Source organism: Gymnoscopelus braueri, assembly GCF_963280865.1.
Source record: "Gymnoscopelus braueri genome assembly, chromosome: 17".
Classification (NCBI taxonomy): Eukaryota; Metazoa; Chordata; class Actinopteri; order Myctophiformes; family Myctophidae; genus Gymnoscopelus; species Gymnoscopelus braueri.
This window is the reverse complement of record NC_137617.1, coordinates 50,083,615-50,108,678: the sequence shown is the minus strand read 5'-3', so window position 1 is coordinate 50,108,678 and position 25,064 is coordinate 50,083,615. Positions and strand designations below refer to the sequence as shown.

Genomic DNA, 25,064 nt, shown 5'->3' with positions numbered 1-25,064 from the left:
ATGTGTTCTTCATACAGTATGATCACATGTTATTTATGTCATGTGTTCTTCATACAGTATGATCACATGTTATTTATGTCATGTGTTCATACAGTATGATCACATGTTATTTATGTCATGTGTTCATACAGTATGATCACATGTTATTTATGTCATGTGTTCATACAGTATGATCACATGTTATTTATGTCATGTGTTCATACAGTATGATCACATGTTATTTATGTCATGTGTTCATACAGTATGATCAGATGTTATTTATGTCATGTGTTCATACAGTATGATCAGATGTTATTTATGTCATGTGTTCATACAGTATGATCACATGTTATTTATGTCATGTGTTCATACAGTATGATCACATGTTATGTATGTCATGTGTTCATACAGTATGATCACATGTTATTTATGTCATGTGTTCATACAGTATGATCACATGTTATTTATGTCATGTGTTCATACAGTATGATCACATGTTATTTATGTCATGTGTTCTTCATACAGTATGATCACATGTTATTTATGTCATGTGTTCTTCATACAGTATGATCACATGTTATTTATGTCATGTGTTCATACAGTATGATCACATGTTGTTTATGTCATGTGTTCTTCATACAGTATGATCACATGTTATTTATGTCATGTGTTCATACAGTATGATCACATGTTATGCATGTCATGTGTTCATACAGTATGATCACATGTTATTTATGTCATGTGTTCATACAGTATGATCACATGTTATTTATGTCATGTGTTCTTCATACAGTATGATCACATGTTATTTATGTCATGTGTTCTTCATACAGTATGATCACATGTTATTTATGTCATGTGTTCATACAGTATGATCACATGTTATTTATGTCATGTGTTCATACAGTATGATCAGATGTTATTTATGTCATGTGTTCATACAGTATGATCACATGTTATGTATGTCATGTCTTCATACAGTATGATCACATGTTATTTATGTCATGTGTTCATACAGTATGATCAGATGTTATTTATGTCATGTGTTCATACAGTATGATCACATGTTATTTATGTCATGTGTTCATACAGTATGATCATATGTTATTTATGTCATGTGTTCATACAGTATGATCACATGTTATGTATGTCATGTGTTCATACAGTATGATCACATGTTATTTATGTCATGTGTTCATACAGTATGATCACATGTTATTTATGTCATGTGTTCATACAGTATGATCACATGTTATTTATGTCATGTGTTCTTCATACAGTATGATCACATGTTATTTATGTCATGTGTTCATACAGTATGATCACATGTTGTTTATGTCATGTGTTCTTCATACAGTATGATCACATGTTATTTATGTCATGTGTTCTTCATACAGTATGATCACATGTTATTTATGTCATGTGTTCATACAGTATGATCACATGTTATTTATGTCATGTGTTCATACAGTATGATCAGATGTTATTTATGTCATGTGTTCATACAGTATGATCACATGTTATGTATGTCATGTGTTCATACAGTATGATCAGATGTTATTTATGTCATGTGTTCATACAGTATGATCACATGTTATTTATGTCATGTGTTCATACAGTATGATCAGATGTTATTTATGTCATGTGTTCATACAGTATGATCAGATGTTATTTATGTCATGTGTTCATACAGTATGATCAGATGTTATTTATGTCATGTGTTCATACAGTATGATCAGATGTTATTTATGTCATGTGTTCTTCATACAGTATGATCACATGTTATTTATGTCATGTGTTCATACAGTATGATCACATGTTGTTTATGTCATGTGTTCTTCATACAGTATGATCACATGTTATTTATGTCATGTGTTCTTCATACAGTATGATCACATGTTATTTATGTCATGTGTTCATACAGTATGATCACATGTTATTTATGTCATGTGTTCATACAGTATGATCACATGTTATTTATGTCATGTGTTCATACAGTATGATCAGATGTTATGTATGTCATGTGTTCATACAGTATGATCACATGTTATGTATGTCATGTGTTCATACAGTATGATCAGATGTTATTTATGTCATGTGTTCATACAGTATGATCACATGTTATGTATGTCATGTGTTCATACAGTATGATCACATGTTATTTATGTCATGTGTTCATACAGTATGATCAGATGTTATTTATGTCATGTGTTCATACAGTATGATCACATGTTATTTATGTCATGTGTTCATACAGTATGATCAGATGTTATTTATGTCATGTGTTCATACAGTATGATCAGATGTTATTTATGTCATGTGTTCATACAGTATGATCACATGTTATTTATGTCATGTGTTCATACAGTATGATCAGATGTTATTTATGTCATGTGTTCATACAGTATGATCACATGTTATTTATGTCATGTGTTCATACAGTATGATCAGATGTTATTTATGTCATGTGTTCATACAGTATGATCACATGTTATTTATGTCATGTGTTCATACAGTATGATCACATGTTATTTATGTCATGTGTTCATACAGTATGATCACATGTTATGTATGTCATGTGTTCATACAGTATGATCACATGTTATTTATGTCATGTGTTCATACAGTATGATCACGTTATTTATGTCATGTGTTCATACAGTATGATCACATGTTATTTATGTCATGTGTTCATACAGTATGATCACATGTTATTTATGTCATGTGTTCATACAGTATGATCACATGTTATTGTCTCCGCCAGGCCGAAAGGCATGGCGAGAGAGTATGTTTTACCCCCTGTCCGTCCGTCCGTTCGTGTGTGTGTGTGTGTGTGTGTCCGTGTGTCATTCTGTCATTTTGTGTACAGCTAATCTCTGGCACCGTTGGCTTGATCGCAGCAAAACTGTGCACACACACTCCCTGGATGCCAGAGCAGAACCTCTGCTCCAATTTTTTCACATGGGCCTTTTATAGCGCCACCAGGAGGCCGATTTGTGCAAAACACATTTTTGAACAGTACTCCTACAGTCCCAAATCGGTACACAGTATCTCTATAGTCATTAAAAGAAACGGCTCATTTCAGATTTTTCATATTCCATCCTGATTGGCAAAAATTGCCTTTCAAAGTTTGCAGGAGTACTCCGTTTCGAACAAAATGCCTCAAATCATGAACACAGCATGCAATTTCCGTGAAATTTTGCACACACATTCCCATTAGGCCGAGGAAGAAATGCCATTTGAAAATGTTCAAATCAGCCTCATGGTGGCGCTGTAACAGGCCGATTCGTGTTTTTACCTATAACTGCACTGATCAGTGTAAAACTTTGTATGCACACTCTCTAGAGGTCAAGGTAAAACCTTTGCCCTGCATTTTTCACATTTGCCTTTTATAGCGCCACCAGGAGGCAGACTTATGTAAAACATTTTTTTTTATATTACAGATTTTATCCAAATTTCACGCAAATCGGTAAACATGATCTCTATAGTCATGTGATCAAGACGGATCTGTTAGATTTTTCATATTCCATCTTGATTGGCTAACATTGACATGTAATGTTTGCAGGAGTGGCCCGTTTTGAACAAAATGCCGCAAATCATGAACGCAGCGTCCGATTGCGGTGAAACTTTGAATGCATATTTGCACTACGTTGAGGAACAAATGCCACCCTTTTAACATTGGCCTGTTATAGCGCCACCAGCAGGTCAAATTTAGCAAAACACATTTTTAGAACAAAATGCCTCAAATCATGCATGCAGTGTCCGATTGCCGTGCACGGCCTAGGAATAAATGGCACCCTTTTCACATTGGCCTATTATAGCGCCACCAGGAGGCCATAATAACCTACCTGACCTGGCGGAGACTTGTGCTCCGAGGAGCACTTTTTCTAGTTTATGTCATGTGTTCATACAGTATGATCAGATGTTATTTATGTCATGTGTTCATACAGTATGATCACATGTTATTTATGTCATGTGTTCATACAGTATGATCACATGTTATTTATGTCATGTGTTCATACATTATGATCACATGTTATTTATGTCATGTGTTCATACAGTATGATCACATGTTATTTATGTCATGTGTTCATACAGTATGATCACATGTTATTTATGTGTGTGTGAATCTAGTTTAACAACCTCACTCTGTGTCTCCACCCAGCTCACCATTTCATCTGACCAGAACTACAAATCCAAGGACTACAAGGACCATGGACCAACAGGATTAATGACAGGTAAGGACTGTACCAGAACACCTTTTACATTGTACAATAGAACTGGGTTGGCAACCTTAGGCACGGGTGCCACCATTGGCACAGGAGAGGATAATCACTGGCACACTGGCGAGAGTGTGAGAGAGAGGAAGATGGAGTGGGGGTCTGGGAGATAGGTGGGATACTGCTCTGAGTCTAATGACTTATAGATTTTACTTATTACTTATAAAGCCCTGCATGGGCTGGCCCCTACCTATATCTTTGATATGCTGTCCCCTCGTAAGTCTGAGCGCATCCTTAGATCCTCAGATAAGGCCCTCCTGGAGGTCCCTAATACTCACCTAGTCTGCCACCCAGGCACCTAGGCTGTGGAACGCACTGCCGGTGCAGCTGAGGTTAAGCACCATCCATGCCTCTGTTTAAATCACTAATGAAAACCTACCTCTACACTAAGTGTTTTTCCTAATTGTTTTATATATGACTGTACACACTAATGTTATTTTTTAATCAAACTGTTTATTTTAGTTTATTTGCTTTGTTGTCTGTTGTTTTTAACCTTGCTCTGTATATATGCATTATTAGGGTATAGTATGGACAATCAAAATTGGATGGAAATATTTTATTTTATTTCATAATGTAAAGTTGATATGACACTGTGGCTTATCAAGAAAATAAAAACATGGCACTTCATGTAAAAATGGTTGCCGACCCCGTATGACTGTACATTATACATTGTAAAATTGTATCCTATTGGAAGCAGTTAGTGAAGGTATATAATATAATGTATATCAGGATTTGTCATGGTTCAGATTGGACCTTTTGGGGTGACGACACATGACTGTAAACATATCATCACTGTCAGTAAAAAGTAATTAAAATAGAAAATATGTTTGTGGCTGCAGATCACTAAGTCTCTTGTGCTTGTTTTTTGAGTGGAATTTCATTTTGAAAAAACACATCTGGAGCTTTTATTAAAACCCTATGTAAGACAATGAGTATTTAGTAAATACTCAGGAATATAAGGTAAATACTATTTACCGTATATTCCTTTTATTGTTCACTCATCTGAGCTCTTCATGTGGTGGTTAATGTGTGCCCTCTAGTGGACATATGAAGGAATGTACCAACAACAGAATGTCTCCCTTTGACAGAAGGATGTTAAATACACTGTAGAAATACACTGTATGTAGAATGTAGGCTACAATGGAATCATAAGAACATTATGACCTGGCTGAATGTTTTAACAATGTGTATTTGATGTGAATGTGTTATATATTATTGTATTAATTTGCAGCAGTTTGCCATGGCTCTACAGGAGCCTAGTTGTCTATAAGAGGGACTCTGTGTGTGTGTGTGTGTGTGTGTGTGTGTGTGTGTGTGTGTGTGTGTGTGTGTGTGTGTGTGTGTGTGTGTGTGTGTGTGTGTGTGTGTGTGTGTGTGTGTGTGTGTGTGTGTGTGTGTGTGTGTGTGTGTGTGTGTCTGAACCACTGGAACGATCAGCACCACAATTCTAATGCACACTGCCGAGAGGCCACACAAGTACTTCTGCTAATAATAAATATATAATAATATAAAACATATGGCATAGGCTAAAACTTTGAGGCAGTATTGTATTGTTCTAAAAACATGATTTTGTTTTTCCCTGAAAAGTTATATATTATATTTTGGACATAGCTGGTTTCTGCCCGACAGCAGAGATTTATAATGATATAACTGTACTGTATCAACAATGACATGTTGTGATGTCATCAGGCGTACATGTGTGAGATTAACACAGTGTGTACTTTAGTATCAAATGACATGTTATGATGTCATCAGTGTGATATTAACACAGTGTGTACTTTAGTATCAACAATGACATGTTATGATGTCATCAGTGTGATATTAACACAGTGTGTACTTTAGTATCAACAATGAGGTGTTGTGATGTCATCAGGTGTACATGTGTGATATTAACACAGTGTGTACTTTAATTATCCACAGCGCATGAAAGATTGACACTTTCCTCTTGATTGACAGGAATCACTTGTCAGTGCATGTTGACACTGGAGGAGTGAAGTTTACAGACTGGACTCATTTCTTCAACACTTTAATAAGGTAAACACTCTGAGTGACACAAAGCTTACTAATCTGTCAACATATCATTACTAATGTCATTAAATGAAGTTACAGAAGTGTTTTTATAGGTAAATACATCAGATTATAGTAAATGATGGATGTACAGTTTACTGTACTGTACAGTCATCCAGTTATGAACTGTTCTCTCTGCTAGTGTGTCAAACTGTACCGGAGCATCAGACTCACCATCACTTTATGTCTCCTCAACATTAGACTAATGAAATAAAATAAAATAATATAATCTAACAGCTCTCAATCCAGTGACTGACAGGAATGTTAATATTGCCAATTTGTACGGCTATTTATTTTTTCTGGCCCAAAAATATGGAAGGTCAAAATGTCCACTAATAGATCAGAATGAATGGATTCCTAAAAAACGTACTGAACACATTCCTGCTCTCTGGATGATGAATACTAACCATCACCTTGTCTCTGGTGCCACCTTCAGGCCAAAGTATCAATTTCACATACAAGATATCTGATAATCTATTACATCTGCCTGGAATGAGTGTTTAAAGTATTTTCTTGTCATTACTGATTCATGCTTTCTTACAATTATTGTTATTTATTGGTGACTCTATTAATGTAGAGTGTTGTGTTACTATATTGTTACCTCAGCTGCCCATCATTGTTTAAATAAAGGTTGATGATACAGTAGGTGGTTTACATTAATGTCATGTTAATTTAGGGTGTTTCCAGTTGGCTACAATGTTTTCCAAATGGAGGAAACGACAGCAGAGTGGGATTCAGACCAGCAGCTCATCAGCAGGTAAAACATTATGGACTATTTTCATAGAAGCATTCAATCATGGAGATGTCACATGAGTGTGTGTGTGTGTGTGTGTGTGTGTGTGTGTGTGTGTGTGTGTGTGTGTGTGTGTGTGTGTGTGTGTGTGTGTGTGTGTGTGTGTGTGTGTGTGTGTGTGTGTGTGTGTGTGTGTGTGTGTGTGTGTGTGTGTGTGTGTGTGTGTGTGTGTGTGTGTGTGTGTGTGTGTGTGTGTGTGTGTGTGTGTGCGTGTGTGTGCGCGCGCGATCAAAGATCACAGGGGGGGCGTGAGGTCCAAAATGTTGCACATGAGTTTTACTCTTCCAGTTTTAAGCCATTGTAAAAATATCCAATCAGAGCTCTATAGTAGCACCAGGGTTGCTACATTGGACACAGGTCAGGTCCATAAAGGCCTTACACACTAAACCTTGTTATCAGAGCAGAGCAGAACTACAGACTATAAGAGGAATGGTGTCAGGAGATCAGTCTGTTAAAAGGTGTGTAAAAGTTGCTGTTACAACTCTCTCCACACACATAGACAGTAGCTACTAGTATGATGTTAAACATAATGACTTAACGTTCACTTTTCAACAACAAACACATGAACATGTGACACAATACACACATGATTCAATCATTAGAGAAATCAGCAGGGGGCTTACAGGACATACTGTAGGCACAAGGTCAGTGGTGGAAAGTAACTAAGTACATTTACTCAAGTACTGTACTTAAAGGGCAAGACCACTTTGGTAGAGGTTTGGGTTGTGTAGTTACCATGCCATGATGTAACTCCAAAGGTGGACAAGAAATCAAACATAATTTTTCCATTGATTAGAAATTGATAAATCAAATGTTGCTCCTCATTGATTTACATTGTAAGGTAAAACAGCTCTCAAAGTCACTCTTTTACACAAACAAAGTTGATTCAGACAATATAGAACATGGTCTTGCCCTTTAAGTACAATTTTGAGGTATTGCTACTTTACTGGAGTATTTCCAATTTTCGATAGTTTTACTTCTACTCCACTACATCTCAGAGGCAAATATTGTACTTTTACTCCACTACAATTACTAGAAAACTTTAGTTACTAGTTACTTTGTAGATTTTGATTATTATTACAAAACATACATTAACCACTTCAACCCTGTATACATTTCGGCCATTTGAAAATAGCAGATCTACAAGCTCACAATGCGTTGCGATGCGACGCATTGTGAGCTTGTAGATTATAATGCATTTGAAAATATGCTTCTAAAGCATTACAGACATGGGATGCATAGCAAGCGTTACTGCAATGTTTACTCCACTACAATTATTTGAAAACTTAGTTACTATTTATTTTGCAGATTTCGATTATTGCAATTTAAAATATTACAAAATATACATTAACAGGCAATGCAATTTTATTTGTGAAGCTCATTTCAACAAGACAAGCATTACGACATCAAGACACAGCTAAATAAACACATTATAAAAGCACTTTTGAATATAATAAAGTAAAAAATATGTCAAAATAAAAAGAGTTGAAATACAATGCAGAAGAATGATTAGAAAAACCTCAATAAAAGACACTTAAGCCCTATTTAATACTTCAGCCACTCAAAATAGCCGATCTACAAGCTCACAACGCGTCGCATCGCTACACGCTGTGAGCTAGTAGATCTGCTATTTTCAAAAAAGTTTGACAAAAACATTTGTGAAGTAAGCTATTGAGTACTTTTACTTTGGTACGGCAAGTATAGTTTGATGCTTATATGTACTTTTACTCAAGTAAAACTTTGAATATAGCCTACTGTAGGCCAGTGGTTTTCAATGTTTTTCAAACCAAGGAGAGATGAAGCAGGGACCCTCACTACATATTATATATAATGATGTTGCTTCTTAAACTTTTCATTGTCTTCATAGACTTGTTTGACTACGCTATCATTGTACAGCATTGTGTTGGATTCATGTTAATGTGTATTTTAAGACACTTAAACCCTCAATACTTTAAGGTAAGAAAAAAAAAGGTCCGATATCACAGGGGCAGGGGTCTTCAACAGGGGGTCCGGGACCCCTAGGGGGTCCTTAGAGTTACTACAGGGGGGCCGCCTAATATTTGTCTGATAGGAACTATTTGTTTTACATTAACCTGTTGAATCCTAGCATCCCTTTTCTGAGGGGAACATTCGCCGAGAATAGCAGATCTACAAGCTCGTTTTGAGCTTGTAGATCTGCTATTTTCTGCACATAGGTTTGGTTTAGAGGGGGAAAAGGAGCAGATCTAGAGGGTTTAAGTGGTTAACTGTCTGAACATACACATTAACATGAATCCAACACAACGCTACACAATGATAGTGGTATCAACTAAGTCTATGAAGCTATCTATGAAATCTATGAGAAAGTTGAACCTGCAATACAATGTTATACAATGTAGTGGGGGTCCCTGCTTCATCTGTCTCTCAGCTAAAACACGTTGAAGACCTTCCCTGATATTAGACCTTTACTAGAGAGTGTGTGTGTGTGTGTGTGTGTGTGTGTGTGTGTGTGTGTGTGTGTGTGTGTGTGTGTGTGTGTGTGTGTGTGTGTGTGTGTGTGTGTGTGTGTGTGTGTGTGTGTGTGTGTGTGTGTGTGTGTGTGTGTGTGTGTGTGTGTGTGTGTGTGTGTGTGTGTGTGTGTCAATAATAATAGTATTATTTGACTGTTTCCATCCAGGGAAGAACAGTGACACCTCAGACCTGAGAATAGTTCTGATCGGGGGAAAACATAAAGGTGGACCCAGTGGGAAGAGTTCAGTAGGAAACATCATCCTGGGCAGAGATGTTTTTGACACAATCGGATTAACATCTCAGAGTGTCATGAGACAAGAGGAAGTGTCAGGCAGACAGGTCACTGTGGTAGACACTCCAGGATGGGTGTCTCATCATCCCCTAGATCTGACCCCAAAACTGACTCAGTTAGAAATCCAACAGAGTGTGAATCTGTGTCCTCTAGGACCCCATGCCTTTGTCCTAGTGATCAGATTGGACGACCAATATGTAGGAACAGGGATGTCAGCAGAGGAGCATGTGAGATTTCTCCTCAGTGACAGAGTGTGGAAACACACTATTGTAGTGTTCACTGTAGCTGATAGAAACAACATGAACACTGATCTCATTAGATCTGACTCTGACTTAAGATATCTCACTGAGAAATGTGAAGGTCGCTTCCATGTTCTTAACATTAGTGGCAGAGGAGGTAGAAGTCAGGTCAGAAAGCTGATGAAGAAGATAGATCAGATGGTGACTAGTAATGGTTGTCACTATGAGACAGAAGAACACGTCTCAGAGGAACTGAAGGAGAAGGAGAGAACTATCAGAAGAAGAGCAGAACAAAGGAGGACAGACGCTCAGAAACAAACAACTGGACTTCCAAAACACATTGGTATGTTTTGTTTACTTTGTTTAAGTGACAATTAGCACATTTTGTAACCTATATTGCATTTTTCTGATGTGAGGAGATTGTATTGACAACAAGAAACAAATTGTGTTCTGTTTTAATTTTATTTGCTGGTGAAATGTTATTGTTTAAGCCAGTGGTTCTCAACCAGTGGTCCGGGGGGGGGGGGTTACCAGGGGGGTCCCCAGCATAATTAGTTAACATAGCGTTACAATCATTTTAACCACTTAGCTTTGGCTATTCAAAAATAGCAGATCTACATGCTCACAGCGCGGCACCGAGTGCCGCGCTGTGAGCTTGTAGATCTGCTATTTTTGAAAAATCTTGAAAATGTGTGCATGTCTTTGAATATGTACATTTTTTAAAGCGAACATTTTTAACTAAAATCTTTGCCTCTGGGGGTCCCTGGCACAAAACATTTTCAGATGGGGGTCCGCGGCCAAGTGTATATCAAAGGGTTTGTGCCGCGCTGCGAGCTTTTACATCTGCTATTTTTCAACATTTTTGAAAAATCTTGAACGTGTTTGACACATTCTTTAACACTAATCTTCTCTCCTGGAGGTCCCTGGCACAAAAATAATTCAGATGGGGGTCCGCAGCCAAATACATATCATTAGGGGTCCTTGATATGAAAAAGTTTGAGAACTGCTGGTTTAGAAGGTATTTGTAGAATCGGCCTCAGGTCTTAATGAGTTAAACATGCTAACCCGGGTGTCCCTATAAAAAAAGGATTATAATCCCCAAAATAGTGAAAATAGCTGATCTATAAGCTATAGATCTGCTATTTTGTCTTATGATGATGAAGTATATAGGGCTTAACCACATGAAGCCTAGCATCCCTATTCTGGGGAAATAGCTGATCTACAAGCTCACAACGTGTCGCGTTGCACCGTGTTGTGAGGTTGTAGATCTGCTATTTTGTGCTAATATATTTAGTATAGAGTGAAAACAGGTGGAGGCCTAGTACAGTCCCCTGGGGGACTCCACTCAACTAAGTATAGTGTTGAAGTGGTTTAGTGGTTGAGGAACAAAGATACAATGTTTTAAACATATCGTTGCTGTATGTCAAAAACACTTCCTTTTGTATTGTTATTTTTACAACATGTAAATAGAGTGAAAATAGCCGATCTACAACCTCACAACACGGTGCAACACGACACATGTGAGCTTGTAGATCAGCTATTTCCTCAGAATAGGGATGATAGGTTTTATGTGTTGAAGCCCTATATATACTTCATCATATGCCAAATAGTGAAAATAGCAGATCTACAAGCTCACAACGCGTCGCAATGCGACATGTTGTGAGCTTGTATAGATCTGCTATTTTCTGTCTCAATATTTGTATTAGACAAAAAGGTAGACAATACACAACGAGCATGACAGGACATAGGGCACAGCATAGCCCAACATGACAATACAATAAAGACAGAAACACAAAAGATCTGCTATTTTCACTTTTATGGGGAACTTTTTTTTTATAAGGACACCAGGGTTAGCATGTTTAAACAATAACATTTCACCTATGAATAAAATTGTAGATCTGCTATTTTCACTGTTGTGTGACTCTTGTACGGTGAAGTAGGGTGTTAATTTACAGCAACGATATATTGTGTTATATGACAAATAGCAAAAACAGCAGATCTACAAGCTCACAATGTGTCACGTTGAGAAGCATTATGAGCTTGTTGATCGGATATTTTCACTATTTAAAACAAAAACCTTGAAAATGTTAAACAAAGTGAAAGTAAACATTATTTTCTCTGACAGGACTGACTGACCTCAGGATTGTGTTGTTGGGAGAGCAGTGCTCTGGGAAGAGTTCAGCAGGAAACACCATTCTGACAGGAAGTGGTTTTAAAACTGAACTGAGGTCAGTGCAGTGTGAGGTGAGACAGGGTAAAGTAGCAGGGAGACAGGTGACAGTGGTGGACTCACCAGGCTGGCTCTACAACAGTCCACTACAGGACACCTCAGAGATGGACAAACTGGAGATCCAGAACAGTGTGTGTCTCTGTCGTCCTGGACCACATGCTGCTCTTCTGGCGGTTCCTGTTAATGCAGCATTCACCAAAGCACAGAGAGTAGCAGTAGAGGAACACATGACACTTCTGTCACAGAGTCTCTGGAGTCACTCTATGGTACTGTTCACCCATGAGACCATCTGGGAGACAGAAGCATTGAGCAGCACATTGAGGCTGAAGGAGAAGACCTCCGCTGGCTTCTTGACAAATGTGGGAACAGATACCATGTCTTCAACAACCAGAGGAGAGATGACACTCAGGTCACACAGCTGCTGCAGAAGATAGATGAGATGATGTCAGGAAACAGAGGTGGACACTGTGAAGCTGATGGAGATGTTTGTGAGAAGATGTCAGAGAGGAAGAGGAACATAGAGGAACATGTCCAGACACTGACCAGGAAACTGACCACTCTGAAAGCTCTCTCTGAAGGTGATCGATCTGTCTGTCTGTCTGTCTGTCTGTCTGTCTGTCTGTCTATCTGTCTGTCTGTCTGTCTGTCTGTCTGTCTGTCTGTCTGTCTGTCTGTCTGTCTGTCTGTCTGTCTGTCTGTCTGTCTGTCTGTCTGTCTGTCTCCAATTTGGCTGGTAAATTATTATTAACAATAATGTAGAACATCACTTGTGGTGGTTGTGATGATGATGATGATGATGATGATGATGATGATGAAGGACATGATTTATATAGCCCTGTAATATTGTTGTTGTCGGGTAGAAACCTTGTATCTCCATGTTTCACATTTTTATGTTTTTTTTTTGTAAATTAATGCCCTATACTTCATCAGTTTTGCACAAAAGTAGTGCAAATATCAGATCTACAAGCTCACAACGCGTCACGATGCAACACATTGTGAGCTTGTAGATCGGCTATTTTCACTATTTTAAAATGTTTTAACAATATTTTTTTTTTATATAAATAGTTAATTTAAAAAGTACGGTAAAGTTATTTTAGTTATTTTAAAATGTACAGTAAGTGCAAAAAGGGGCAATAAATAGAAAACAAATATTCAGACTTAATGTAGATTAGAGGAACTGAGAGAAGCATCATAACTGAACACCAGTAAAGCAGCTGCTCATAATTATTTATGTAAACGTTTGGTCAATTATATAGATTTTCAGTTTGTATTCTCAATGTTAATTAATTAATGTTATTAATAATTCATATAACTCAATCTCTGAATCCAATCCTAAATATTTACATCAGTGTTAAGCAGCACAACGTGTCGCAACACAACACATTGTGAGCTTGTAGATCAGCTATTTTGGAACAAAGTAACTAGTAACTAAAGCTGTATAATAATTGTAGTGAAGTAAAAGTACAATAGTTGCCTCTGAGATGTAGTGGAGTAGAAGTATGAAGTATCAAAAATGGAAATACTCAGGTAAAGTAAAAGTAATTCTAAATTGTACTTTCTGTAAGTACAGCACTTGAGTAAATGTACTTAGTTACTTTACACCAGTGGTTCTCAAAGTGGGGTCCAGGGACCCCCAGGGGTCCTTTAGCGGTTTCCAGGGGGTCCCACAGCAACATTTTCCATATTTTAAACGTTGGTTAGTCAAAAATAGCAGATATACAAGCTCACAGCGTGTTACTTCGTGCTGCGCCGCCAGCTGAGCTGCGAGCTTGTATCCTACACCTGCTTTTTTTCCTTCTTACTGTTTATTTTATTTTTAGCATTTAGCATTTTTAACACAAATCTTCTCTTCTGGGGTCCCTGGCACAAAACATTCTCAGATTGGGGTCTGTGGGCAAACATATACATGTGGGGATCCTTGGAACCAAAACGTTTGAGAACCACTTCTTTACTGTGTGTGTGTGTGTGTGTGTGTGTGTGTGTGTGTGTGTGTGTGTGTGTGTGTGTGTGTGTGTGTGTGTGTGTGTGTGTGTGTGTGTGTGTGTGTGTGTGTGTGTGTGTGTGTGTGTGTGTGTGTGTGTGTGTGTGTGTGTGTGTGTGTGTGTGTCAGGAGAACATCAGAGTCTATCAGATGTTAGATTGATGGTGGTTGGTGGAGAGCAGGATGTCAGGAACAGAGCTGGAAATCTCATTCTGCAGGACGGTGTGTTTACACAAACTCTATGGAAGGTGAGTAATATGATATGAATGTTATAATGAAAGAAGTAAACAGTGAAGAGATCAAATATAAATGTTTTCTGATGTTAATGTGAAAGTATCTGCTGTCATGAATGTTTAACCACTTCCACCCTGGTGTCTAATCATTTTTCATACCCCCCCCCCCCCCATTTATTCTTGCATTGTTTGAAAATAGCAGATCTACAAGCTCACAACCTGTCTCACAGCAACATGTTTTGAGCTTTAGACAAAGTATAAAATAGGTCTTAAAGGGATAGTTCACCCCCAAAAGTACTTTCTTTCTGTAGATTAGTCACTCCATGGAGACTTGAATTCATGGATATTGTTGTTTTTTGTCTCATTCCTAAAACAATAATATGATGACCAGTGGTTCCGGTAGGAGACACAAAGAGTCTCCTTTGTGTCTCCTACCGGAACCGCTGCCTACCGGTCCGCTGGTCATCAAATTATTGTTTTAGGAATGAGACAAAAACTAACACATATCCATGAATTCAAGTCTCCATGGAGTGACTAATCTACAGAAAGAAAGTACTTTTTTTGGGTGAACTATCCCTTTAAGACCAAGAACAGTATTGTCATAATAATATAGTCACTGTACCAAACTAAAATAAAAGTACTCATTATGCAGAATGGTCCATTTACAATAATATTACTGGATTGTAATTAGTAATATATTAATGTATTCATTGAGGACAGAATAGAATGAAGGTTTTGTATTTTATGACTAACATACAGTAAACCTCATATTCCAGGAGTTTAAAACCCAGACTAAACTGACAGAATGTGTCAGACAACAGAGACCAGTTGCTGACAGAAATGTGAGTGTGGTGAACTGTCCAGACTGGTCGACTACACCTCCATCACAGAAGACCAAAGACGTCCTTCTACACGGTGTGACTCTGTGTTCTCCTGGACCCCACGCTGTCCTGGTGACTGTTGATGTCAGGTCCAGTTTCTCTGAAGCTGACAGGAGATCAGTGGAGGAACACATGGAGCTGCTGGGGGACAGAGTCTGGAGACACACTCTGGTTCTGTTCATGTGGGGATGGTGGCTGGGAGGGAGACGTGTTGAGGAGTACATAGAGTCTGAAGGAGAACCTCTGAGGTGGATCCTGGAGAAATGTGCCTACAGGTACCATGTTCTACATGGTAACAAGTGGGACATTTCAGAAGTGACAGAGCTGATGGAGAAAACAGAAGACATGGTGACGAGGAACAGAGGACACTTTGAACCTTCAGTCTCCAGAGAAGACAGCTCTGTCAGAGACACAGGACACTTCAAGGTGGGACATGAGACAAGACACATGACACTGTTTGAAAGACTGAAAAGAAAGAAAACATTTACTGCTGAAGAATGATAAAGATAAATTATTAATCCCTGTGGGGGAATTCAGAAGTTGTAGCAGCAACAGCTGTAAGTGTAAAACACAAGATAGGTACAGATAAGAGTAGAGAGATAAGAAAAGATAGTATAAAAACAATATAAAAAAAATAAATTGACTTAGAATTGAACAGACAAGAAGAAGAATGAAAAAAGAGAGTGGAGATGAGAGAGGAAGTTGTAGTTTGTAGTGACACAGACACTCAATACTAATGACCTGTCTGAGGATTTGTCTCACTCATCTATCTCTGATATATAGTAGAACACTTTCATTATCAGAACTTTCTAAGGAAGTTATTATGCTCAAGTAATATTGACATGTATTCATTATGTCAAGCTTCATAGGGAATCTGTTCATTAAGAATTGACAGTCCTTTGGGACAAAAGTTACACCTTTGATAGCCAAATAGATGACTTTACAAACTCTTCTTCTTTCCAATAACATTTATAATAACGGACAACTCGTACAATCAATGTATATTTCCAACACATCTGGTTCAGGACAGCCTACTGATCATTTCCTCTAAATGTATTTATTGTTGATTTTATCATGAACAGAGCGTCCATAATCCAGACATAATGCTTATCGATTGTACAGATGATGGTTAATAAGTAATAATAACATTTATGGTGTGATTGTAAAATGTTAATGTCTTCTTTGTTCTACATACAGAGTGATGTGTCCAGTGTAACAGCATCACTACCAAGCCTCCCTGGTGGATTCAGTAATGAAGGTGTAATGCAGGTTGCAGGTTAGTTTCCTGTTTCTAATATCATTCAAACTATTATTACAGCATTTATTTTAACATACTGACTGTACTGGAGGAATAGAGTTTAGTTTAACATTTAGATGAAAACGGTGTTACTTAAAGGACGACTTCACCCATTTCAACATTCACTAATGCTCATTATAAAAATTTACCATTTGTGTCTACTCACTCTGTGTCTCAGAGGAGGGCTGTGGACAGTTCAGAAACCCACCTACCAGTGACATCATCAATGGTGAATCCAAGCTAATAGAAACTGCAGGCTTTCTATTCCTGGAAAGTTAACATGCTATAATGGAAGCCGTTGTTCTTTAAAATCTTGTTTGAAAAATAATAATAATAACCTGCCTAACGATGATGTCACTGGTAGGTGGGTTTCTGAACTGTCCACAGCCCCTCCTCTGAGACCTGAGTTTTTACTCTAGATTGTCTCATTATCTTATCATAATGTTTAAGCAGCCCCCTCCCTCCCTCTTTCTCTGTAGAGATGACTGTAGGCAGAGACCAGGATGTGAAGATGAAGGGAACTGGAGGTCAGGACAAGGTCGACGCCAAGGTGATCAGGCCATCAGGAAAACCACCAGTGGCCCCCAAGGTATGACACATGATCTGACAGTACTTTACTTTATTAGAAGCACTTTACAGTATGTGGGTAATTGTTGATGTCTGATAGGTTTATGTGGTCTTTTGTATAATTTTCATGAAAGATTGTATGTGTCTAAACCACGGGTTCCCATACCTTTCAGCACAAGACCCAAAAGATACATTTGATGTCTCCCTGGGACATACACTATGAATTATCCAATTAAGCCCTATTTTAAAAACAAATTAAATAGCCGTTCTAAAAGCTCACAACGCATTGCATCGCGTCGTATCGTGATACATTGCGAGGTTGTGCATTGGCTTTTTTCATTGTTTCTTTAAGCTTTTTTAAATGTATGCAATCTATAAGTCTTTTAAATCTATACATATTTTTCTTCTTTATGAATGAAGTATTTTTGGTGAATATATAATAATCATGTGTGTGTGTGCGTGTGCGCACACACACACATGATTATTACACACATTGTGACCCAAAAAAAGGGCCATTGGGGAAAATATTGGTCCCGACTGAATAACTGACTGTATGGTCCACATGTAGATGCATTGATTGATTGATTGAATACTATATTAACAGTTACAGATGTATACAAAAGGATGCTAAAAGGATAACCCAAAAAAGCCTATGGCTTATTTCTATCGCTCCATCTGTCCTGTGTATTCAATTCATCGATGCATGCCTGCAGTAATTTGATTTTACAACAAGTGGCGCTATTGTCTCCCACTGTCTGCTGTAAGAACATCTCAAGACCTTCTTATGTTTGTTAAGGTGAATGTATTAGTTTTAATGGATGAAATTATGTGTCCTGTTGTATGTGGAGCCTGCCGTCGATGCCAGTGGAGTCCATGTGTTTGGACCTGGAGTGGAGAGCAGAGGTGAGGACAGAGGTTCTGTTTGTGTCCCTGTGTGCCACTTCAACTTTACCTTAGATTCATTTAAAGTGTAAAAGGAAAAAACTCTGACTTCTTCTCTGCCTTTTGCTCCACTTATCTGGTCTTGCCTCAGGACTCAAGGTCTAATCAGTTACTTGTAATTTCCGGGACCTATAGCCTACATTGATGCTTACACATTTCTTATAAGTTACTCTCGATAAGAATGTTTGTTAAATGCCATAAACTGTAAATGGGTCAGTTTTTTTACAATGCAGTTAAATGAACACTGAGGATTTTACTGTGTGTCTGTTCTATGTCTTGTAATCATGTTCTGTGCATTTCCTGGCCTGTGCAACAGGCGTGTTCTGCGAGGCCTTCACCGAGTTCACTGTGGATGCCCGCTCCCTCACACAGAAGGGCGGTTACCACATCCAGACCCGGATCAGCAACCCCTCAGGCAGTAGCACGGACACCTTCATCACCGACCATGGGGATGGAACCTACGGCGTGGAATACACTCCCTACGAGAGTGGTGAGTTAATGTATTAAAGTGATCATGTCTGTGCTTATTGTCTCTGCATCATCCCACTATGTGAGTGTGATGCCTGTGGTGTTTGTGCTGTTGACATGTTCCAGGACCACACAGTGTAAAGGTATACTACAATGGCTCTCCGGTGCCCAAGAGCCCATTCTGTGTGACCGTGACTGAGAGATGTGGCCCTGACTCTGAGGTAAATATCTCACAGTTAATGGCTGCCATGGGGGCCATTCTCCTGGAGAAATGTGGCTACAGGTACCATATTCTCCACGTTTAGTAACAAATAGAAGACATGGTGATGAGGAACTAAGGACACCTTTAGACTCTGGAGAAGACAGGTCTGTCAGACTTCAGAGTGAGACGTGAGACAAGACAGATGACACTTTTTGAAGGAAAGGGAAGCAAACATTTACTGCTGAAGAATGATAGGATAAGATAAATCTTTATTTATCACTGTGGGGAAATTCAGGTGTCGTAGCAACATTGCAGCAACAACAGTAAACTTTAAACACAGGATACAAAAAAAACGTTTTAATAAATGTACACATTCCTATTGCGTAATTGTATTTTTACTGTTCTATTACACTCTCATAGATTACACCACTTGTATTATGACAGTTTTTCTAAAAAGTGAAGTGTGTGCGTGTGCGCGTGCGTGTGTGTGTGTGTGTGTGTGTGTGTGTGTGTGTGTGTGTGTGTGTGTGTGTGTGTGTGTGTGTGTGTGTGTGTGTGTGTGTCCTGCAGACTGAATTCTACGCACTGACTCTTAACCCACGTGGGACGTGTTTGATCATTAACAACGACATATTCACTGTGGACAAGCTGAATGACCGACCCGGAACTCAAAAAGATAAGGGTATGTGTTCCTGCTTTAGTGATTAGATCTCATTTGTTACTGATAATCAATACAGGCCTTTTGATCTCAACACGTGTTTTGATGCTGTATAATAACATTGGCCGAGTTTCCCAATAAGGAACTTCTTCCTTAAGAAGGCTCCGGTAAGAAGGCTCTCTTAAGTTACGGGTGTTTCCCAAACGTGCTCTTAGTGCCCTTCTTACCACAGCACAACAGAAGGCTCTGTAAGAAGCATCTTAACCGGAACTGTCCAATCAATCGATGCCAGACTAACCGATTGTTCCACACAAGTACATGCTCGCAAATTAAGTTTGGCTGTAACAAGTGGGATTGTACTTGGCCCATCAATAAAATAACGCTGAAAATGAACACGCTTTAGTGCTGTTGGTAACTGTGACTGCACAATACCCAAGTTTATGTTTTTTTTTAACTCTATGACTTCCTCTTTCTATATCAATGTAGGCTATAATATGAACCTATTGATGCACATAAGTACAAGGCATGACAATATGTAATGTCCTGTTTTGGGTTTATGTTTTTATGTGCTGTGTATGTTAACACATCGGGTGCCAAAAACGGTCCGGACCGTTTTTGAGAATCCAAACGAGGAGTGCCCAAAACGGTCCGGACGGTTTTTGACCCAATTTTATTTTTATACGTTGGGGCCACGTGGGGCGCTCTAACGAAACTTTGGGATCATCCAAGGAGTTTCTGAGAAGGAGAGGCTGGATGTGGATCCATGTCAAAAATCCTTCCGGTCGGCCTTTCCAATGTTATCTCCTTGACTAAAAGCTTAATATCTCCATTTCTTTTTAACGTGGTGGAAGCGAGCCGTTTTCGATCGGCGATCACTCTGCAATGGAGGATCGCGTTAGAAATATTATTGTTCCAGGCGTTAGTCGGGACCAAGCCCCCAGAGTTGCTGAGAAACAAGCCGCCCCAGTGGCCAAAGCTGGAACTGCAGGCGGGAAGAAATACATGCACGAGCAAAACATACTGAGAGATATTTATATATATAAATATAAATATGTAAACGTATTATACATAAATACATTTACATATAAATATGCATCTCGAGTGTATTTAATAAATATCTCGCGTTCATTCCTTGACACACGGGCTGCCATAGGACGAAAAAAGGACACTAGTGCGCATGCTCATAACTCTATGGTGTGTCTCATGCTCATAACTCTATGGTGTGTCTCATGCTCATAACTCTATGGTGTGTCTCATGCTCATAACTCTATGGTGTGTCTCATGCTCATAACTCTGTGTGTGTCCAAAAACGACTCAATAATTCTACTTCTGGCAGACTTCCGGGTGCTTCAAAACGCCACTGAGCACATTCATTGAAATGAACCTGATTCTGATAGCTGGGGACGGGGCAATCCGCCCTCTAGTTATATTATACCTCTATGGTCGGGACCCTCCGCCGTCTCGCACGCACGCTTTGTTTACATGCACTTCCGCGTCGGGGCTTCTACAGCACGAAACGTATCAACGTAAGTGGATGGAAGAATAGCCGGCACTGAACGTATAATATTTGAATAAACCTCTGGCATCCAATGTGTTAAATACAAACTTTAATGAAAAAAATAAAAATAACAACACAAAGGGAAATGAGGTGCCTGGATGCAATCATAATACTATTATGGGCAGAACCCACATGACAAATACAACATATAAAACCATAGTGTGTGTGTGTGTGTGTGTGTGTGTGTGTGTGTGTGTGTGTGTGTGTGTGTGTATATATTTATATATACATAAATACACACACAGTGTATGTATGTATTATATATATATATATATATATATATATATATATATATATATATATATATATATATATATATATATATATATGTATATGTATATATGTGTATATATATACTGCGTGTGTGTGTTTTGTTTTTGTTTTTTCGGTGATCCATCTGGCCTATCCTTCTCAGGATCACAATGGGTACTCCCAGAGCTGCTCTAGCCCCTCCCTTGTGGAAAAAAACAAAAAAAACAAAAAGACACCAAAAAAAAAACCGTTTGGTTTTGGCACTCCGCGTCACCTTTTGCAAAAACGTATATATACGGTTTTGGCACCCCCGGTGTTAAGAAGGCTCTTAAGAAGTACTTAACTCGCTTTGGGAAACCCAGCCATGTCTCTCTTTCTTTCCTTATCATGTCACACAGAGTCTCTGAAACAGGTGTTCTCCAAGCTGGGCTTTGAGGTGAAGATACACCCCGACAAGACAGCAAATGACATCCGTCGTGTGCTGAAAGAACTGGGAGGACAAGATTTCACGGAGGCAGATGCTTTGGTAGGTGGTGTTCAACATCTTCAAAGAGGTGTCAGTCTTTCACTGTGCATTCCTGTTTTCACACATTCTGCCTCTGACATTAGGTGGTGTGTGTGCTGTCTCATGGGTACACGGGATGCGTGTTCGGTACGGATGGTGAGAAGGTGTTGCTCAAAGAGTTGACTCAGCCCTTCAGAAGCAGGAATTGCCGCACCTTGGCAGGGAAACCCAAGCTGTTCTTCATCCAGGCGTGCCAGGGGGGAGACTACCAGGAGGGAGTGTCGCGGCAAACCCCCACACAGAGTGAAGAAGAAGGCGACAAATGCAATAGACTACAGGAAGACTCTGTCTCGTTGCCCCAGGACGAAACGGTTCCAAACGATGCAGACTTCCTGATGGGCATAGCATCCGTGGAGGAATGCAAATCATTCCGGGACATTAAGAAAGGTTCCATCTACATCCAGGAGCTGTGCAAACAGCTTGAAAGAACAGCAGTCAGGTGAGATGGAGGTTTCAACATCTGTCAGCACGAGATACTGTACAAGTTTGACTTTACAAGCCTTTATGTTGGCAAAAACAATAAATGTTTATCTGTAGAATTCTTAATTATTTTTGTTTCTCTTTTGTTTACATAATAATCCATTGGCAGGAGAGTACCAATATATTATCTTAAGAGTTTTAAAAATGCAATACCACTACATGACATGTCAAAGGGGACAGAATATAGTTGATTTATTCACTAATACAAACCAAATTGTCTTAAATGTAATGTAAATCATTCTACTGTGAGGGGGATATGAAAATCGCACATGATGCTTCCCCATGTGTTCTGAGCTCTCACACAGAATGCACTGAGATTTTCACATCCTCCTCACAATAGAATAAACATCGGTGAAATGTCCAGAGCTGGGTTTTAGTAGTATTCTCCGAATGTAATCTTGATGAATTGAATACACAGGACCACAATGGACACAAGCCCTCAGGGCTTTTTGTGTTATCTTTTTAGCATTATTGTATAACTGCACCTCTGTACTTTTTGTAAACTGTTAATAAAGTATTCAATCATTCAATTAATCAGTGTTGTACTACACTGTTTCCTGACAGAGGAGTTGACATTATTAGCGTCCTGACGGCCGTGAACCGGGAGGTCGGCAAAAGACAGTTGAATAGGTACAAACAGATGCCAGAAATCTGCCGGAACACCCTCACCAAGACACTCATCCTCAAATTCATCTGAGACAACGAGACAGCTGCACGTGAATAAAAGCTGTTTATGATCATACGTTAACGATTTCTCTATTATTTCTCTATTAGTTTTGTTTGTGAAGTGGGTTGTGAGAGGGAACTCTCTCTCTCTCTCTCTCTCTCTCCCTTTCTCTCTCTCTCCTCTCCACTCCTCTTGTTTTAAAAGTGCTATAAATACTGTAAAGATGACTTAAGACTTAGCTAATTATGGCTGAAGGAGTGAGCAGCCTGATTGTTATGAAACTTGGAGTTAAAGTCAGCATTATGAAAACCAATGCATAAAAAGCTTTGCCCATAATCAAGTAATGGGAACATTAAGATGTGTTAGAAGCCTGCCCAATGTAAGCATTTTTACAGCTATTGAAAACAGGATTAATTAGCTGTATAGGCTATATGTTATGTTGTATATCCAAACAACATTTAGCTGCTGGTACTTGTATAAGTTAATGACAAATAAACCTTCTTGATTCTATGACCATATTACCATATGGAAATGTACCTGGAGTTTGGAGTTTGGGGGGAAACGTCTCAAGTTGAATCATCTGGTAGTGATGGTTAGGCTCAATTGCTTGTGAGAGACCATTTTTGTCATTATTATTATTCACTTCATTTTGTATTTTTTCTCAAAACATGCACCTGTGATTGATATAAACTGAACTAAGGAGTTGATTATAGTCTGTTTTATCTCGTCTACTAAACTGAAACCATCAGAATCAAGGAATGAGACTAGCCATTTTAGAAATCCTTGTAAGCCATACAGGGGCTAAAAATACCCTAAACCACCAGCTAGAACTAAAGAGTGTCTCCTTCGGGAATAGGTGGGTCCTTTTTGTTGTTTTGAAATCTTTTATATTTTTGTATGTATATATACAGTATGTAAGTTTTGAATTTCTTTCTTTAGATTCATGTCTGGGTCAAGGTCGATCCTACATTGTTAAAATGTACTCTTTTAAGAAATGTCTCTTATTTCTTTTTTCTGTTATTCTTATTTGATTGTGATGTTTTTATTGTGATATGGATCTCAGGTCTGAAATAAAGGATTGGATTAAATTGAATTGAATTGAATTATTGGTGTAATTAGACTATGATGTATGAAATGTATTCTGTAAGGTTGTACTGGTGGAGCCAGAGTGGACGGGCTTGTAAATCATTGGACCACCAGTCTACACAGTTAGGGTGAATAGATACTACACTATAAAAACATGAGGAAATACAGGAGTACAGGTATCGTTTGTCTGGATGAATTTAGACCAACATCCCTCCAATACATTGGTTATGATCCCCACAGCTCTACTTACCTTCTGTGTATTGTTATTTTGTTCCCCTTTGCCTTTAAAAAAAGGAAACTGTCTCAGAACTGCTATTTGTATCATTTCTACAGAGACAGGGTCAGCTAGGTCAGCTGATGGGGAGCAGTGTTCATGTCGTCGACTAAAACTATGACGAAAGATGTCCGTCGACTTCCTTTTTTCACTGACGAAAACTAAATAAAAATTGGAGACATTTTAGGTGCCCAAACAGGGACATAAGAGCCTACAACATAGCAGAGGGGGTAAAGCAAGAAGGGAGCAAAGCTCTCAGTAAGTAGTCCAAAATAATACAATTGTGACAAAAGATCACAAAAAGTCACACACAGGCTGATGGGTGCTGATGAATATCCTTGTAAGCCATAGAGGGGCTAAAATACCCTGAACTACCAGCTAGAAATAAAGAGTCACCAGAGGCTGATGCAGGGACGGATTCATACTCGCGGGGGCCCCTGGGCCAGTTATCTTTGAGGGCCCCCCCACCATCACTTCAGGTGGGCACGCAAACACAGTACTTGGGTTGTGAGGCATTTGTGAGTCTAGAAAGCAACTGTAGAGACCTGTTTACAGGATGTACAGTCTAAAAGGGCACTATTGG

At 38.7% G+C, this 25,064-nt stretch overlaps 2 protein-coding genes across 2 annotated transcripts in view; both read left to right on the top strand.

Moving 5' to 3' along the window:
• Positions 1 to 23,478, top strand: part of LOC308105472 (GTPase IMAP family member 8-like) — a 166,552-nt gene extending 143,074 nt beyond the window's left edge. The window contains exons 12-14 of the mRNA XM_080456203.1: positions 21,808 to 21,935; positions 22,019 to 22,413; positions 23,019 to 23,478. Of these exons, the coding sequence (XP_080312329.1) occupies positions 21,808 to 21,935; positions 22,019 to 22,413; positions 23,019 to 23,151 (656 nt within the window). The 3' untranslated portion in view covers positions 23,152 to 23,478. The remainder of the gene's footprint in view (positions 1 to 21,807; positions 21,936 to 22,018; positions 22,414 to 23,018) is intronic.
• On the top strand, positions 10,321 to 19,851 carry LOC308104387 (uncharacterized protein; the record flags this gene model as incomplete). Its single annotated transcript, XM_080454797.1, has 11 exons — positions 10,321 to 10,483; positions 12,266 to 12,394; positions 12,655 to 12,948; positions 14,481 to 14,599; positions 15,361 to 15,891; positions 16,663 to 16,741; positions 17,242 to 17,351; positions 18,178 to 18,232; positions 18,588 to 18,761; positions 18,866 to 19,022; positions 19,815 to 19,851. The coding sequence occupies 11 exons, from the start codon at positions 10,321 to 10,323 to the stop codon at positions 19,849 to 19,851; spliced, it is 1,848 nt and encodes a 615-aa protein (XP_080310923.1).
• Positions 23,479 to 25,064: the final 1,586 nt, after the last annotated feature.